At 51.5% G+C, this 17,971-nt stretch overlaps 1 protein-coding gene across 3 annotated transcripts in view; it reads left to right on the plus strand.

Moving 5' to 3' along the window:
* The window catches only part of LOC143386067 (nephrocystin-1-like), a 47,798-nt gene extending 30,996 nt beyond the window's left edge, over nt 1-16,802 (plus strand). For 2 of the 3 annotated variants that reach the window (XM_076841413.1, XM_076841414.1), the window contains 6 exons: nt 1,151-1,227; nt 2,439-2,538; nt 8,100-8,212; nt 10,644-10,717; nt 13,902-13,946; nt 15,662-16,802. In XM_076841413.1, coding sequence (XP_076697528.1) covers nt 1,151-1,227; nt 2,439-2,538; nt 8,100-8,212; nt 10,644-10,717; nt 13,902-13,946; nt 15,662-15,934 — 682 coding nt within the window. In that variant the 3' untranslated portion in view covers nt 15,935-16,802. Of the gene's footprint in view, nt 1-1,150; nt 1,313-2,438; nt 2,539-8,099; nt 8,213-10,643; nt 10,718-13,901; nt 13,947-15,661 lie in introns of those variants that run through there. The other variant, XM_076841415.1, reaches the window with a different exon arrangement.
* Nucleotides 16,803-17,971: the final 1,169 nt, after the last annotated feature.

Below are 17,971 nucleotides of genomic sequence, written 5' to 3' on the forward strand. Positions count from 1 at the left end.
GAAACTCAGGGTGCTGGGTCCCACACTGCCTGTATAACAGGAGGTATGCGCCATAGTATCCAAATTCCCCCCACCTTTAATCTAGGGGAATAATTCCTACCCCACAAGCTCCTGGTGAGGATTAACTTGGATAACATGCCCTGCACAGCCTCCTTACCACTGGGCAGACGTGAAAGTTCTGAACCCTAGTTTCTAGCCTCATCCTAGCCGGAGCAGGAGGGCGCCCTGTTATCAGGAGTTAATACAGAAACCCAAGTTTCTTATGATTCTTTAAAAAATATGTTCAGGATTTTCATTTATACTTAGAAGAAAAAAAAATAAGGAAACATCCAAAATTCCACCTTGGCAAAGTGAGGTCCCAGTTATTTCCTAGGAGGTGGAGCTCAGTCGATAGGGAAGCATTCTGATGTGTATTATGAGGCACAGGGAGTCACAGGGTGGGTGACAGGGCAGGAGACTTACTGAACTAGGGGGAAGGACAGAGGAATTTTTCACTTTTTACGTGTCCTGTCTATGCCATTCCAACATTTTTCTTAAATATTTATTTTTTAGTTATAAGTAAACACAATATCTTTATTTTTTATTTTATGTGGTGCTGAGGATCGAACCCAGTGCCTCACGCATGCTAGGCAAGCGCTCTACCTCCAAGCCACAACCCCAGCCCCCATTACAACATTTTACAACGATCTGTATTACTGTTTTATTTTAAAAATCATATAAATTCATAATGGCTTAATTTCAAATATTGATTCAACACATTTAAAAACAGTAATTACTTGCTATTAACAAGTCATTCAAGTCAAAACATCTTTATTTTTATTTGTTTATTTTTATGTGGTGCTGAGGACCGAACCCAGTGCCTCACGTGTGCAAGGCAAGTGCTCTACCACTGAGCTACAGCCTCAGGCCCATCTTAATAACAAAAAGTAATCTTTCTCATTTTCATATAAATACATTTCCTGGGTTGAGCTTGGGACAGAGTCTCTTGGCTGAGATGACACCCCATGGAAGGGTCGACACTGTCATTCTCATTCATCAATGAGACATAAATAGAATGAATACATTTGTGCTAAAAATGTTTCACTTCTGGTTCGGGTGTCTACGGAATGCCCGCCATGCGCAGCCATCATAGTATGTTATTCTTTCACAGAACTTACGAGCTCTTCTTGAATGGTGGCACTCCTTATGAAAAAGGTGTTGAAGTGGACCCTTCAGTGTCCAGAAGAGGTACGCAGTGGGGCGCTGCCTTCTGTCAGTCAGCTTTCCGTCACTGTGACAACGTACCTGAGATAATCAACTTCAGAAGAAAGAGGTTTATTTTGCTTCACGGGTTTCCGTCCATGATTGCTTGGCCGGTTCTTTGAGCCTGTGACGTCATGGTGGGAGCACATGGCAGAGGAGGCCTGTTCATCTCATGGTTGCCAGGACTCAGAGGAAGGGTTGGGGTCCAGTATCTTCAACTGACCAGTGTCCTAGCCTCCTCCCATAAGGCCCCATCTCTTATAGGTCCCACACCTTCTCCCTCGGTGCCACAGGCTGGTGACCAAGCCTTTAATTTGTGGGCCTTTGGGGAACACCTCAGATCCAAACCGTGGCACCTCCTCTTCCTTAAAGATGAAACAAATGGCAGAGGCTTCAGAGAAGGCAGCCATATTCCAGTAAGCATGACAGTTTCTACTTGGATTCACATGTTTTAAGCTGTGCCATTTGGTGATGTGATCTTAGTCATTTTTATCTAAGTGATTATTATTTGGGCAGCACATGTAAGACTATAATATTGAAAATCATGAGAAATGGGGCCCTGCGTTAGTTCTGTCGCTGAACGCTGAGCTGATGCTGTGGCAGGTACAGAGTGAGTGAAGCCGGCTGCCTCAGAGATGGCCCATTTCGGGGTCAGGGCGTGTAGGCATTGAAATCGTGACATGCATGCCACCTCACCCTCCAGCCACCCTCCAGGAAGATGGAGCACCCATCAGTATGTCTGTTGGCCAGGGGACACTAGGGAAGGGAGTGGAGGGCAGCACAGATGGGCCCTCCCTCGGGGAGCTGCGGGCTGACGGCTGGAGCCCCCTCGCACGCCTCAGCCCTCCCGTCCTTGTGTGGTCCAGGACACCAACCCTGGCTGCTGCCCCGGTGCCAGGCTCTCTCCTCCTGGAAACAGGAAGGAGTTGGGGTTTGGGGTGCAGGTGCTTCTTCCTGGGGCCGCATGTGCCCTTCCCCCTTTCTCTGTGTGCTGCTGCGGCTATCTGCCCTAGTGGCCAGGGGGTGCTGTAGGGAGGCCCCAGGTTGCTGTCACCGCCCGATCTCTTCTGACAGCCGGAGGGGTGTGGGCGCCTCCTGCCTGCTGTAACCACCAGTTTGCTGACCTCTCACTTAATAGTCTTACCAAACGCCCGTTCCGAGCGCTGACAGCTGTGGGTCTGTTTCTGTTTTGACAGCGCAAGGCAGTGTTTTCCAGCAGATGATGACCATGCGGAGGCAGCCTCAACTCCTGGTGAAACTGAGGTCTCTCACCCAAAGGTCGCGGAGCATGCTCAGGTGCGTCCTGCTTCCCAGGCAGTGCCCGCAGGCACTCGACCCCAGGTCGCATCTGCCTTGGGTCCCCCCTGCTTGGCTGTCTCTTGTCAGTTACTTTTTCCCCCATTAATTATTTTTTGCCAAAGAACAGAAGAGAAATAGAAAAATAATAAAGCTTAGCATCATTTACTCTTCTTTACCACTTAGCTCAAGTGACAGACTTGGTAATAAATCCTTCAGCAACTTTTGAACAAATGAGACTGACCAATGCCTGGGCCTATCTTCAGGGAAATCTTTTTTCACTTGTTCTTTTTGGTTTTATAGGACAGGAGAATGTATTTTGACATATCCTACATACATGGTGTACGACTTCCCATTCTTGTGGTTGTACATAGTGTGGAGTTCCACTGGTCGTGGGTTCATATATGAACACAGGAAAGTGACGTCCCACTCATTCTGCTGTCTTTCCTATTTCCAGCCCCTCTCCCTTCCCCTCATTCCTCTTTGTCTAATCCAATGAACTTTTCTTCTTCCCTCCCCTCCCCTTATTGTGTGTTAGCATCTGCTTATCAGAGAGAACATTTGGCCTTTTGTTTTTGGGGACTGACTAGCATATTTCACTTAGCATGATAGTCTCCAGTTCCATCCATTTATTGGCAGATGCCATAGTTTCATTCTTCTTTAGGCTGAGTAATGCTCTGTTGTGTGTATAGATACCACATTTTCTTCATCCATTCATCTCTTGGTTCCATAGCTTGGCTACTGTGAATTGAGCTGCCATAAACACTGATGTGGCCAAGTCACTACAGTATGAATTTTTTTTTTAATGTTAGTTTTATTTAGGTTTGACTTGCATGCAGTAAAATTTATGATTTGGGGGTTGCAGTTCCTGGAGTTTTGACAAATGTACCAATCACGTGACAATCACCACAATCCAAAGAGCACTCCCTTTGCTCTCAGAGGTTCTCTTTTGTCCCTCTGTGGTCAGCTCCCAGCCCCGGCCTCGGGGAAGCATTCCTCAGTTTTCTTCCCCAGCACTTTGGCCTTTCCCAGATGCCGTAGGTGGATTCATGCGGCCTGCGAGTCTGGCGTCTTTGACCATCATACATCTGAGGCTCGTCCACACTGTTGCCTGTGTTAAGTGATTTGTTCCTGTTCATTCTAAATGGTAACTGCTGCATTTGATGGACATGCCACCATGTGTTTATCATCCTCTAGTTGGTGGTCATTTGGGTTTTTCTAGGTTTGGGTAACTATAAATAAACCTGCTCTAAATATTTGCATATACGTTTCTGCATGCGTGGACGTGAGGCTACCTACATCTCAAGTAGGACTGCCTAGCAGAGGGTTTGCCGGGACATCTGGTGTTGGTCTGGCTGCTTTCCTGAACGCCTGTGCCATTGACCGTCTCACCCTCACTGTGCACGGGTTTCAGTGACTCTGTGTTCTTGGCAGCATATGGTATGGTTTTCTGTTTAGACCAGTTTAAAAAGTAAACAGCAGTTTCTCACCGTGGTTTCATTTGCCTTTTCCTGGGGAGATCCCAGAGCTTCCAGTTCTCACTCGATGCCCTATAGTCATGTAACCTTCTCTTGGGATTTCAGTGGCTGCCTCTTTAAGATGGGGATAATAGCAATATCAGTTCCCTCCAGCTGTAATGAGGTTTAATTGAAAGCAAGTATATAAAACACTTAGTGCATATTTATAGTCCCTGGCTATAGGGAAACACAATGGTGTTGGCTATAATTATCTATATCATAATTATTTTATATCCAAATAAATGTCAGTGCACACCAGGTAGATACATGGTGCCGTATCCTGAAATTTGTTCAATGTCGAGGTGCAACACAGCTGGTAGGATTGAGGAATTTAAAACAGGTGTTAACTGATTGGAGGGATGAGAGGGCCTTCCTCCAGGTCACACAGGGGACACGGGACAGTGAGCCTGATGCAGGTTTTGGAGCAGCAGGGGAAGCAGACTGACATGGCCCCTGAGTGGTGGCTTCCGGCCCTGGGTCGGGGCCTTGCTTTAAGTATCCCCTATTCCTTCTCCAGAGCTGACAGGTGCTTGTCATCACACACGGGTGTTGAGTCTTTCAGTAACTGTTAATAACGTGCTCCTGGGGATTAGTCTTTCTCCTTACCTGCCCCCCTTTTTTTTTCTTTCCTGGATGTTCGTGGCCCTTTTTTGGCAAATCTTTCCTCAGAAAAATTGTGGTTTTTTTCCCCAGTGAGAGGAGAAGCAGCACAGTAGCGGTCTTTGTCAGGGGCCAGCCGGATCTCGTGGGGCCTAGTTCTCCCTCTTGCTGCTGCTGCCAGCCGCTCCTCCGGGAACCCAGGGCACCCATGCAGCCCTGTCAGTGCAGCGCTTCCGGCAGTTTCTGTGGCTCCAGATACTAGCTTTTAGGTCCTTTCACCATCTCAAGGTCAGGTTTGACCGTGGTGCCAGGGGTGGATGAGACTAGGAGCACTCTTCTGTGTGTTGGGTTACTAAGAAGGCCCTGGGTCCTTGTCCCCAACCTCAGGGACTGAGGCTCTCGCTTGAGTGTAGTGTACACAGGCACCCAGACCTTTGGTGTCAGAGCACGCCTCTCAGGAGCCCTGCTGCTGCCGCCCCTGCCACTTACCCAGACTTGAGGGCTGTCCTGCCATTGCCTCTGCACATGGCGGGATCCTGCCATGTGCGCCCCTGGTGATGCTGAGGGTGGGTTTGGGCACCCTGCTGGTGTGACCCAGGGACAGTCTGGCTCACCGACAGCAGGCCATGCAGTGAAGCCAGAGGCCCTAGACCTTTCCACAGCCGTGGACCATGGGCTGCGGTGTACGTAGGTCAAGGTCAGAGGCTGGATGTGAGCTTTAGGATGTGGCTGCCCTGCCTGAGCACCTGGAGGGGCAAAGGCAGGACTGACCCAACTGGGCATCCTCGCCACCCATACTGCTACCTGCAGAGAGAAGGGAACGAGTATGGCACCTGCAGCCCCCTCCTCTCTTTCCAAGGTGCATACACCTCCAGCCCCACCTGCCCTGCCTACTAGCTCCACCTTGGCTCAGCCACGTCTCTGCTCACAGAAGACAGGAGGGGTCTTTCCAGGACGCCAGCGAGCACAGAACAGTGGAGCAGCAGCGCCAAGAGCAGGAAGCCCAGTGTCTGTCTCAGAGCCCGTCGTCCCCTAGGGCCCTAGCTGCCCAGCCCACAGCCTTACATGAGTGTAGCCTGTGGGTGTCAGGAGACCTTGAAAATGCAGGTGAAGCCGGGCAGACCCGTGCTTCCTGGAGAGAGCTCCAGGGTCCTGCACAGGGGCCCAGCAGACTGTTCAGCGAGCTAGCTGGGCTGGGACAGGCTGGGGGGAGCTGTCAGTGTGGCAGGGAGCACACAGGTGTCTCAGGTTCCCCAAGGCTTGGCTTTCTGACTCTGCAACTGTTCCAGATCTAACTTAGTGCTCTATATTGTTTAGCCTTGATCTCAGGGTTAAATAGGAATTACCCTTCTCGTTCTGGAGCTCTTATACAAAGGGTTCAATTTGCAGAGATCAGGTTCTCAGCCCCTTAGGGGAGGGGAAGCTCCGAGTTTGAACTCTTGAGTTCTGAGCACCAAGAAGCGCTGGCCTATAGAAGCAAGCTATGTGCACGTGTCTGTGGCGGTGCTGGAAATGGACTTCCCTTTGCCTTTTTGATGCATTCTTTTCCTCTCTTTTAATGCTGTTATATTACTGCTAAAAATAAATAGGATATGGCCTATCTGAGGCCCATTCACCCCAATCACAGCACCTCTGCCACCAGAGACTGCTGGTCCCCGTGCGAGGTCAAGAGGATATGTTCTTACTTCTTCAACTCAGCTAACCTTTGGTGACACAGAACTTTCTGGCCATCTTAGGTTTGGAAAAATCAGGAGGTTTCTCTAAAGGAATTTAAAAAAAAAAAAAAAAGTTAAGCAGCATTGCCTCATGGAGTGGGAAGGTGCCAGAAGGAAAGGCGTGCCCGCTGTGGGAGTGCCGTGCCTGCCAGACAGATGAACAGAGAGGTGGGCAGCAAACGAGGGGGTGAGAAGGAAGGAAGGAAGGAGGGTTCCACCCTTCCCCTGTGCAGCACAGCGACCACTGTTACTCAGCAGCAGCTGGAACACGGGCCACAGGGGCCGGAGGCAGAGCAGCCCCTGGAGTCACAGCACGACTGCTGGGTGCACATGGGGCACTGAGGCTGCCAGTATGCGACTCGTACGTAGGTCAGGAGTAGACGTGGGAACCTGAGTGGCTTCGAAGAGGGCAGCGGCTGCTCCTGCCTGGAGTGGGGGGAGGGAGAGCTGGCCTGCACCATGCCTCGATGTCTCTGGACAGTGGGCAAGGTGCTGCTCCAGTTCCCAGGAAGCTTAGGAACGGGGATCCCCTCGCTCAGGCCAGCCCAGGGTCACGATCACCATTTCCTTCCAGCCAGCTGGGAGCCTGAATGTGGCCCCGAGGATAATTGTTCAAAAACTCTGGAGTTAAGATAGAGGATTAATTTATAAAATTAAGATCTCTTTTATAACTTCTGAGTGTAAAAGTGAGTCTCTTATAGGAAAGCATATAGTTGGATCTCGTTTTGTATCCATTCTGACAATCTGTGGCTTTGAATTTTGGGGGGGTTAATCTATTACACTTAAGGTCATTGCTGGTCGGGGCTGGGGATGGCCTCAGTGGCAGAGCCCATTCCCAGTGTGCCCAGGCCCTGGGTTCCAGCCCCAGCAGCACCAGATAAATGAATAAAGTGGTCGCTGGCGGGCAGGCCTTGCCCTGGGCGGTTGTTCTCTGAGTGTCCTGGAGCTTCTGTCCTGATTTCCCGCTCCTGCTTCCCCTGGTGTTGAAGTGATTTTTATAGTGACACAGTTGGTTCCCTTTCAGTTTCCTTGGTGTCTGTTCTGGAGGTGGTGTCTTTGTGGTCACCATAGGAGTGGTGGGTCATATCCTAAAGTCACAACCGTCTATTCTAAACCGATACCAACTGAACTTCAGTACTGAGTCTTCTGTCCACCCCGAGTCCCTGCCCCATCTCGGGCCCTGTACCAGGCCTTCCACACAGGCCACCTTTAACCACCCAGTTCCTTGAAATGCAGGTAGCAGCTCATTCCACAAACGAGGAAACGAAAGCACAAGGAGAAAAGTTGATTAATCCACAATCAGGAAGTGGCCAAGTCAGGATGCCACAGGCCTGTCCCACCCCCGTGTCCCACCCTGCCCTGTCTGATCTGGCATTTCCTCTGCACTCCCAGCTAGGCGTGGCAGCACATACCCTGTTACAACCTGTAGCTCCCTAATCCCCTGCTCTCCTGAACATGTAATTGATGACTTTTTACTTGACCTTTGATGTGGGCGTGTAGGCCAGCATTTCGACTCAGAGCTGAGACTCCAAAGTGTCACCTAAAATACAAGTTGTGTGGAGTTTAATGTGGCCAGCTGGAGTGGAAGTTTCACCTTTAGGTTGTTAAAATGTTTCCAGTAATGAAGCAAAACTTGCAGCCTCTCCTTAGAGTAATTACAGTAAAAAGCCCTGTCGGCTGGCCAGCCTAGGGGCTGTTTAGTGACTGCCTCTTTGTCCTTCCGTAACAGCCTGCTGCCAGAAACACTGATCGGAGGGATGTGCTACGTCCACCTGCTGATATTTTATCGACAAATTCTTGGAGATGTGCTCCTCAGGGACAGGATGAGCCTGCAGAGTACTGGTAAGGGGCCTGCGTGGTTTCCTGTGTGTCCATGCTCTGTGCTCCTGAGTGTGTTTGACCCGTGCCACCCTCTGTCTTCTGCCTGTAAATGTGACATTGGGAACACCATATTAGAAGTGCACCTGGCCCTTCCTTTGTGGGACTCCTTCAGAACACTGAACTTCGTGAGCTCAAGTGCATGTAAATTCTTTCACATATTCTCATTTTAAATTCCGGAGGTTGGAGATCCTAAAACACAGATATAATCATATTTTCTCTGTCTCTGAATCATTTGTTTTTGTTCCATAAGTTCTCCCTGCATCTTTGGGGGATGAAACCAGAATCACCCCAAATAGCTGGTTCTTAATGCATGAAGTGGAAGTGCCAGTGGAATAAAACCAGCGTATCCAGTAAGGAGTGTTCCGGGTTCTGGGCGCTAGTTTTACTTATAGCTTCTTTAAGTTTGAAGTTTTTCCAAGTCCAATAATTTTAGGAAATCAAGTTTCTTACATGAATGAATTGACAATGAGAGAGAAATGTGTTACCAGAATTGCCTCTAAAAAGAAAAATAGTTTAAATTTATTGGATCGCCTTTGAACTCATTAATAAACGAGTAAGCAGATGTGTCCTGTCTCATGTGCCAGACGTGGTGCTGGCCCTGGTGAGTGACAGAGGCATGGCTGCCCCTCAACCCAGCAGTGCAGGGTTTCCGCCTCCACAGGAAGTGCTCTGGAGGAAGGAAGCGTGGAGAGGAGATTAACAGGGTCCCTTCTGGGGAGAGGGATGGCGTACTTGAAGGCCCAGGCAGGAAAACTGCAGGAGCTGAAGGGACACCAGGGAAGGCAGGCCAGAGGGGACAGGAGAGTGAGTGAAAGAGCAGCCCAACTCCTGTTAGACAGAGTCCACACCCAGGAAATTACCACCTGGTACCTGGCAGCTCAAAGTCAGCAGCCATTTTTTTTAAAATATTTATTTATTTATTTTAGGTGTAGATGGACACAACATAATGCCTTTATTTTTGTGTAGTGCTAAGGATCAAACCCGGGTCCCGCCTGAACGAGGCGAGCGCTTAACCCCTGAGCCACAATCCTAGCCCTAGCAGCCATTTTTTAGCAAGGCCATACGCTAAGGGAGGATCATTAAGCCTGATGAGTTTATTTTAATGACTCTAGAAAAACTTCACAAGTGACACAACTTCTTTTAGTTTTTGTTTTTTGATACTACCACTGAGCCACATCCCCAGCCCTTCTTATTTTTTATTTACAGACAGGGTCTTGCTAAATTGCTTAGGGCCTTGCTAAGTTGCTAAGGGTGGCTTTGAACTTGTGGTCCTCCTGCCTTGGCCTCCCTGGTTGCTGGGATTACAGGCGTGGGCCACCACACCCAGTGTGACATGACTTATTGAAGAGAATGAGGTTTATTAGTCAGTCCCTCCTGTGGGTGAGAAGATCACTCAAGATGGCTGACTGCATTTGATCATCAGAATAAGCATAATAAGATCAAGAGGAGGGGTTTTTCTTTAGTGAGGACACAAAATTATAGAATAGATCTGCCCTTTCAGAAGTCCCTCTGTGTATCAAGTGTTGCTGCAGCGGTGGTGTTAAGAGGTGGGACCTGGAGAAGTGACTGGGGATAGGTGCCTCCCATATGAAGGGCCTAGGTGCCCTTAGAGGAGCTTGGTGCAGGGAACGTGCCTTCCCGACCTTCCCCGCCTTCCTCACGTGGGCCCCAGCATTCCTCTTCTTCAGGGGAGCCACACAGTAAGAAGCCAGATACCAGCTGCTGGTGCCTTGGCAGTGGACCCCAAGGATTCCTCCTCCAGAATTGTCAGAGGTGACCTGCTGCTGCTGCAGGAGTCGCCGGGCTCAGGCACTGGACAACAGCACAGTGCATGGGGCCTGGGCCAGCTGCCTCCTGTGCCGCCCTCCTGTGGGCCTTCAGTGCTGTCCTATGTGTCTGTAGCCGTGGGGCCAGGCCCTCCAGTTCTGGATCCTTCCATTTTCACCCACCAACACCCACTGGCACCTGTCCAAGGCTGGGGTCCTTCCCAAGGGCTGGAGCCACCCTGAGCAGCAGCTCCCTCTCCTTCCCCTGGCATTTCCTGGCTCCTGCCCACCCTCCGGGAGCAAGGCTACCTAACTGGAAGTTCCTCTTGCCAGGCCACCCTCATAGGAGGAAGGGGTGGAAATGTGAAAGAAACCCCAGGAGAAGAAATAAACTTCCCAGCCTCCCTGTTGAGAGCCTAGTGACCCGCACCCTAGCAGGAATCGCTTTAAACTCCCTGAAACAGGACAAGGGGGTCGGGGTAGGGGGTGTCGGGGGCACTGTGTTGAGCCTCCTGGAGGTCAAGGTGTGTGGCGGGTGTTAACAAATCATTTGGCCCAATCATTTAATGTGAGTGTTTTTAGACGCAGGGCAAAGAGGTGCATTGACTCTGTGGTGTGTCTTTCAGATCTGATTAGTCACCCCATGCTGGCCACCTTCCCCCAGCTCCTGGAGCAGCCCGACGTGATGGACGCCCTCAGGGTGGGTAGATGGTGCCCATGCACCTGCTGGCTTTGCTTTAGTGAGCTCTGTCACCTAGCTCTGTCACCTGTTCAGTAGATGGCGTCTCCCAGGACTGTTCTGCTGTCAGAGTAAAAGCTCTTGCCAGGCTGCCCCCCTGACCCAGCAGCACGAGGTACCTGTGGTCCCTATGGCATTTTTGTGCCTACTTCTTTCTGGGCTTAACATGACCACCAGTGACGTCCTAAAAGCGGAAATCCACCAGCTGAGTTCTCAGAGGCGAGTCAGAGCACGCGGCGCTCCTGAGGGCCAGTTCACACGGGCTGCTGTGTCTAGAACAGCAGGGACGTTAGGCCAGAGCACGTGACATCTCCAGTGTCCAGTGGCTTTGGCTTTAAGAGATGGCGGGTCCCCGTGGCTCAAGCTAATACGTCAGGATTAACAAACATTAGAGGACCCATGTTCATGCCAGGTGCGTGCCCAGAGCAGGACGGTGCCCTGGGCCATGGCGACTTAAAGAAGGCAGCAGTGCTTCATTAAGGAGCTCTGGGCTGGGCCAGCAGGGATTTCAACTCACTGAGGGCGGGTGAAGACGCTGAGCAGACATTCCAAGCAGGAAGGAATCAGTGGAGAGTATTCTAGAGGAGAGCTGTTTTCTGGTTTGGCATGCTGGGTGCAGGCCAGGGAGCGACGGAGGGTGGGCGAGGTTGCCCACCCAGTGTGGAGGGCACGGGCACTGGGAGTGGTTCCCGCCAGGCTTGTGCTGCAGGCGGGCTCCTCCTCAGCCCATGTGCAGGAAGGAGGCGGCCAGGCTCTGGGGACTCAGTGGCTAGGAGGTGGTCAGAGGGCCTGACAGCAAACGTGGAAGGCCCCGGAGATCCCCGGCAGACCTGCAGCTGACTGCGTGCTGGCGGGACTGGGGTGGGGGAATAAGAAGATTCTCTTTAGACCTTTTTCAGCAAAAAGGTCATGGCCATGGCCACTTGCATGGTCCCCTGGGGCTGTACTGGACGGTGCAGTATTGGTCTTGCTTCCCTCTGAAGTCCCTAGCACAGGGCAGCTGTTCACTGAGGGCTGGGCCTTTTCGCCACAGGAACGTCTCTGTTATGGGGACCTCAGGGCCAGGCTAGCCGACGGTTGCGTGTCCTTGAGAAGCAGATGGCTTAGAAACGTGCAGTGACCTGACTGGCCCCGGAGTTCATCAGGGCCCAGCAGGGCTGTCACCGAGGGCCAGCTGGGTGCAGCCAGTTAGGCCACAGGCTGGGCCACGGAGCACACAAGGAGAAAGCCATGCAGTCTGTTGCAACATAAAGGAAAAATACCTCGTTTGGGACACGCTGGGTACATGTGGGTGGTGTATCCACAGAGAGAGCTGCATGCATGTGTGCACGTTCGTGTGCGCAGATGTGGGTACATGTGGTTACGTGTTACTTACATGGGCGGGGGATCTGTGAGAACATCTGGAAGATGATGCTCCAGGAAACTACCAGTGATGGCCTCTGGGTCATGGGTCATTTTAATCTGTATTGTCTTAATTTTTCCATAGTGAATTTTAGAAATGGCAGAGTGTTTGCACCACACTCTCCAGCCTTCTGCCCTGGCCTGTTGTGTGACAGGACAAGCAAGGCTTCACCAGCCGCCCACACGGGCTTGGGCTGGCTTCTCACTCATGGACCCTGCCCAGCTTGGGTCAGCGAAGACCCTGTTCCATGGTCCCCCAATAGTGCGGGCTGGCAGAGGCCCACCCTGAGGGCATCATCCAGAACTAGAACAAGCAGCCTCCTCTGCTGCCCATTGTCCCTGCAGGAACAGGGAGAGGACAGAGGGAGGTTTGTCCGGTGAGATCTCCACAGCCTTCGCCCTGAGGGTACCTGGGCCAGCACTAGTTCTGTGGGCCTACCCGACTTGAAGGGAGCCGGGGGCAGGGACTTCTGTCTGCTGCAGAAAGGAAGAAGGGGCCTGGTGCAGAGCAGGGCTGTGGGAAAGAGCTGACCACTGGCTGCTGCTCAGTGAAAGATGGTGCAGGATGTCACCAACAATAGTCAGAGTTTACCGCAGAGTCGGTCTAAAGCTGTTCAGTGATATTCACATTAAGCCATATTGTCTTCAGATTTACATGATGAAGTGTGTGTACCTCTTGGTGTATTTAAATAAGTGCAGTTTTGTTAGGGTTTTTTTTTTTTTTTTTTTTTTTTTTGAGATGGGGTCTCACTAAGTTGCTTAGGGCCTCACTAAATTGCTGAGGCTGGCCTCAAACTTGCAATCCTCTTGCCTCAGCCTCCTGAATCCTGGGATTACAGCTGTGCACCACTATGCTTAGCATGTGATTAGCTTTTAATAATAAGAATGGTGCCTGGCCTGATTAGTAAAGTATTCTGGCTCTTTAAGGGGCCTCTTCAGGCCTTTGAGGACCTTCAGGCAATGGTGAATAGTCAGTAGTGTGGGGAACCATGTCTGATGAGGCAGTGAAAATTGAACACTCCGGAACCTTCTCACAGTGGCTTCATCTGTGATCACTCCTGGAGCAGCCTCTCTGTCATAGAGACTCTCTTTCCTGGTACCCGTGTCCATGAGCACCCCAGAGTCTCCCTCCTAAGAATGGGGTGCGGCCTGCAGGTGTACCACAAATCAGGCCCCGGCAGGGGAAGCCTCCTGCACCCAGGCTGGGAGGCAGCCCTGAGGCTGGCCGCACTCCATCCAGGCTCACCGGCTGCCAGGACCGGGGCTGGGAACTCCAGTCCATACCCCATGGGATCAGTTACCCCAGGGTTTCTTATTTCTCTAAAGGAGCTTTTGTGAAGCCTGTGGGCAGGCTGGAATATTGCAAAACTGCTTCACTCTATCTCCCCCATCCATGGGCATCGCATGGCAGCAGGATTGTCGGGGACTGTGGCATCTGGCAGTGTTTTCTCGCTGATGTCTTACCTTGGAAGCTCAGTGCCAGCTCACAGCCCTAGCCTGTGGCACTGCAGACCGCATGACTTGTGGCTGCCGCTGTCTCTTAAGTTGGTTCTGACTTATAAGAACTGAGCTCCTGGGGCACCTTGCACACCTCTGCCGTGTGGGTCTGGTACCTGGTGATTGGCAGCAGGTGTGTCATTTGGTCACTCTGTGCTGTTCCCAGCCCTGCCCGCAGGTTCCCTCAGAGACAAGCTGCAGAAGTGCTGCGGGGACACAGGACTGACCTCTTTCTGTGCTTTTCTAGAGTTCGTGGGCTGAGAGAGAGAGCATGTTGAAAAGATCGGAGAAGGTAATGTGGCTTTCACGCTGACTTCGTATTTGCAGCGCTGTTGTTTGCATTCAAGTAATGCCACCTCCTTTTTTTTCCTATATTTGGTTAGTTGTCACTAGACTCCATTTATTTGTATGTGCTGCTGAACATACATTTGTATATTCCCCTGGATGGAACCCAGTGCCTCAGCATGCCAGGCAAGCGATCTGCCACTGAGCCCCGCCCAGCCCCATAATGGCTCTTCTCCAGCCAAGTGGCCACAGTGGTGCTTGCTGTCTGTCAGGGAAACTATGTCACTGTGGTCACAGTGCACATTCCAAGAAGGGTGTGCGTGATCGGGTCTGAATGTGCAAAGGCATCTCAGGTCACTGAGTCTCACTGAAATGAAGGAGTTTCTGAACCAGCCCTTCTGGCTGGCTCTCCAATGTTCCTTACTTTTAAAAATTCCTGTAGCTCTCAATACCCATAGCAGAGAATGAGAAGGAGAAACCAGCCTAAACTGCGTCACGTATCGGAAATAGTACTTGCTCTGCCTTCTGTTGAGAGGTAATCAGCACATGGAACTTGCAGTGGACAGTGGACCGTGGTGGGGTTTGACGTCTGTAATCCAGGATTTGGCAGCCTTTTTCTTTGGGGGATTGGATGGAATCCAGGGACTTAACCACTGAGCACATCCCCAGCCCTTTTTATTTAAAGACAGGATTTCACTTAAGTCCTAAGGGCCTCACCAAGTTGCTGAGGCTGGCCTTAAACTCGCAATCCTCCTGCCTCAGCCTCCCAAGCAACTGAGGTTACAGGTGTGCACCACTGCGCCTGGCAACAAACTTTGTGTAAATGGCCAGATAGTAAATATTTCTGGCTTTGTAGGTGTCATAGCCTCTGTCGGGACTGCTCAACTCCAGGTGGGGGTGAAGCTCATTTATAGAGCAGTCACTTAGCACGTGTGAGGCCTTGGACTCAAAGCAGCTGCTCCACTGTGCTGCAAAAGTGGCCGCAGACAGGGCACATGTGGCTGAGCTCCCTGTGTCCCTGTGAAGAGCGAGAAGGCTGCTCGGACCTGCAGTCCGCGGCAGCCAGTTCCTGAATGGAGGCGGTGGTCACCTGCAAGGAACGAGGGATAAAGACATGCTAATGCCCCTAAACCCAGGGGTCAGGGTCGAGACACTGTCCTGAGTCCCATAGGACTACCCCAGTGCTCACATGGGCACAGCTGGGGACACATCATGGGCTCTGCTGCGTGTGACAGCTCTGCCCTGGGCCTGCTGGGCCCTCTGAGACCCACCGCAGCCGGTGCTGGTATGCATCACTCTTGTCACTGGGAGCTTTTGACACCCTCAGGACCGAGGGCCCCCACCCCACCCAGGTGTGGCTGCAAATCTTGTCCTGGGGTCTCCTTTGTCTGGACCCCATGCAGGACACAGCCGTCCCTGCCACCAGGATGTGACCATGGCTCTGATAGGCTGTGGTGGAGCCGAGTTGACAGCTTTGCTGTATTTGCTTGTCTGGCCTGGACCATGCCCTGTCACCCATCCTACCGCAGCACCCTGGTCTCCGGAGCCCTGGAGGCTCGGGCAGGGCCGAGCTCCCCTTCTTGCCCACCTTGCTCCTGCCCCGGGCGGCTGCACCCCCTGCCGGGCCCCAGGGCACCCTCCACCCCGCCCCCAGGTGGCTGTCGTGCCTCAGGTGCAGCGAGTGGGCCGTCCTGGTCACTTGTGGTTTTGGCATTTTCCCAGAGAGACCCCGAGTGCCTGAAGGCCACCTTCCTCCTGGTCTACCACGACTGCGCGTGGCCACTCCTGTGCTCCACGCTGCTGCCCCCGCTGCGCTGGGCAGAAGAGGAGAGCGAGGGGGCTCGCTGGAGGGCCGTCGCTGACTTCCTCAAGCAGAACCAGGAGCATGGGGGCGCCCTGCGTGCTCTTCTGTCCCCAGATGGGGCCCACCAGCCTTTCGACCTCTCAGAGCAGGCCTATGACTTCCTGGGGGAGGTGAGGAAGCTGTCGGCCTGACCCAGCGGCCCAGCCCCTGCTCCAGAGCCAAAGGCAGCTGCCCATGGGACTCTGGTCTCACCCCCTTTTTGGATACAGATTGTGTTTTTTAAGAAATAGTTATATAATTTGGGTAGGTTTTAAAACAATAAATTTTATAAGAAATACTGTCGCATCTAAATTTGAAGACTTTAAAAAAAAACTAAGTTGGCAATGTCAATTTCTATAAAAGCAAGATTTTATCAGAAACTAAATTTATGACCATTTAAAAAAGTGAAGAGACAGTGCACTGGATAGGAGAAGGTATTTCCAAGCCACCTATCTGATAAGAGTTTAGGATCCAGAATACATAAAATGTATGATCATTGCTACTAAAATTTTTGTTGTTTGAGAAATTAAGTGTATTTAAGCACTTAATTCTGTCTGATATTTGAATGTTATTTATTCCTAATTAGGTACAAAAGCAGAATCGTTTTTTCCTTTTCAAGTCAGCATAGTAAGTGCTCTGTCAAAAAACAAGAAAAAACCCTTCCAGCCTGGTCCCTTTAGAGAACAGAGAGGAGTCCATCCCGTCTTGTTGCGTTTTGAGTGAAACTGTGACTGCTGGTGGAAGGTCCCGAGCCTTTGCTGTTAGAAGCAGGCAGTAGCAGCGGGCATTAGCTGAGTACCTACTGTGTGCCTAGCGCTTGGGTTAACCTGCCAGTTCTCCCCACTGCTACTGAAGTAACAAGCCAGGCGCGATAAACAGTTTGCTCAGGTCAGAGCTGGCAAGTGTCACAGCTGACACACAAGGGAAGACACCATGGTAAGTTTCTTCTGCCTACCATGTTCTGCCTCATCCATGCAAACCTTTAAGAAGCATTTGTGCAAATAAAATTTGAGAGAGCTATTTGAAGAAAAGTGTGAATGAATTAGAAAAAAATTAACTTAAACTCTTAAAAGTACCTATGAGGTACTTGTGTTTTGGCAGCATACCATCTTAAAAGAGGCTTTTTTAGAGGTTTATCATATTATGAAACTTCTGAACTACATCTTAGTTAACTTACTCAAAGCCCTTAACCTAAACTTGGTCCTTGTATGGGTTCATTTCTGTTACTATAACAAAATACCTGAGGCTAGGGACTTATGAAGAAAAGAGTTTTATTTAGCTCACAGCTCTGGAGACTCAAGAGCACAGCACTAGTACCAGCTGGGCTCTGGTGAGGGCCTCACAGCAGATGGCATCACAATGGCAGGAGCTAATGCACGAGAGAGGGTGCCGGGTGAGAAGTGAGCCCCCGGGGGTGGGGGGGGGACCACGCACTCTCAGAACTAACTCAGGCCCCACAAAAGCCACCCGCTGCCAGCAGGCCCCACCCGCTCTTCACATGGCCCCAGGGACCAGGCTTCCAACCCCTGAAATTTGGGGGACTCACATTCAAATCAGAGCAGCCTTTAACTTCAGAAGTTAGCCTGGCATGAAGGGACCCAGCAGCAGCCTGCCAGGTGAGAACTTGGCCCACAGAGCTCCCACTTATCCCCAGGAGCTGGGTTCCAGGGTGCGCCCCTCTGTGTCCCCTCTGCCCTCGGTGACATGTGGATGACACGAAGAGGCAGGAAGACCCTCTCCTTGCCCATCATGAAGCAGCCTCCGTGGACCTTCCCAGTGGCACCTCTGCTCTGCAGAGGTGTGAGCCCCCGAGGGATTGGTTCCTGCCCTGTCACCAAGTCACCTTAGTCCCTGAAGGCCTGTTCTCAGAGGAACCCGAGACTTGCCCCTGCCCCACTGGGAACGCCGCTCACTGTGGGATCTACTTCCTAAGTCCCACCTTTTTATTTTTTAAGCATTGGCCTGTTCTTGGCCGGAAGCCAGGTGGGGCGTTGGGGTGGAGGCACCGGCAGGAGCAGGAGCAGGACTGGTCCAGGGTCTCCCCACTGCCTCCCTGCTCATCTGAGGAGGTGTCAGGAGTCAGCTTTGAGTTTCTGAAGCACAGGGACAGGAGAGGGGCCAGAAAGTGAGGGGCACAGGAGTCAGCCTGGCTGGCGGGGACAGGCTCAGGGCCGGGCGGCTGCTGCTGA

Source organism: Callospermophilus lateralis, unplaced genomic scaffold (genome assembly GCF_048772815.1).
Source record: "Callospermophilus lateralis isolate mCalLat2 unplaced genomic scaffold, mCalLat2.hap1 Scaffold_1277, whole genome shotgun sequence".
NCBI classification, from domain to species: domain Eukaryota; kingdom Metazoa; phylum Chordata; class Mammalia; order Rodentia; family Sciuridae; genus Callospermophilus; species Callospermophilus lateralis.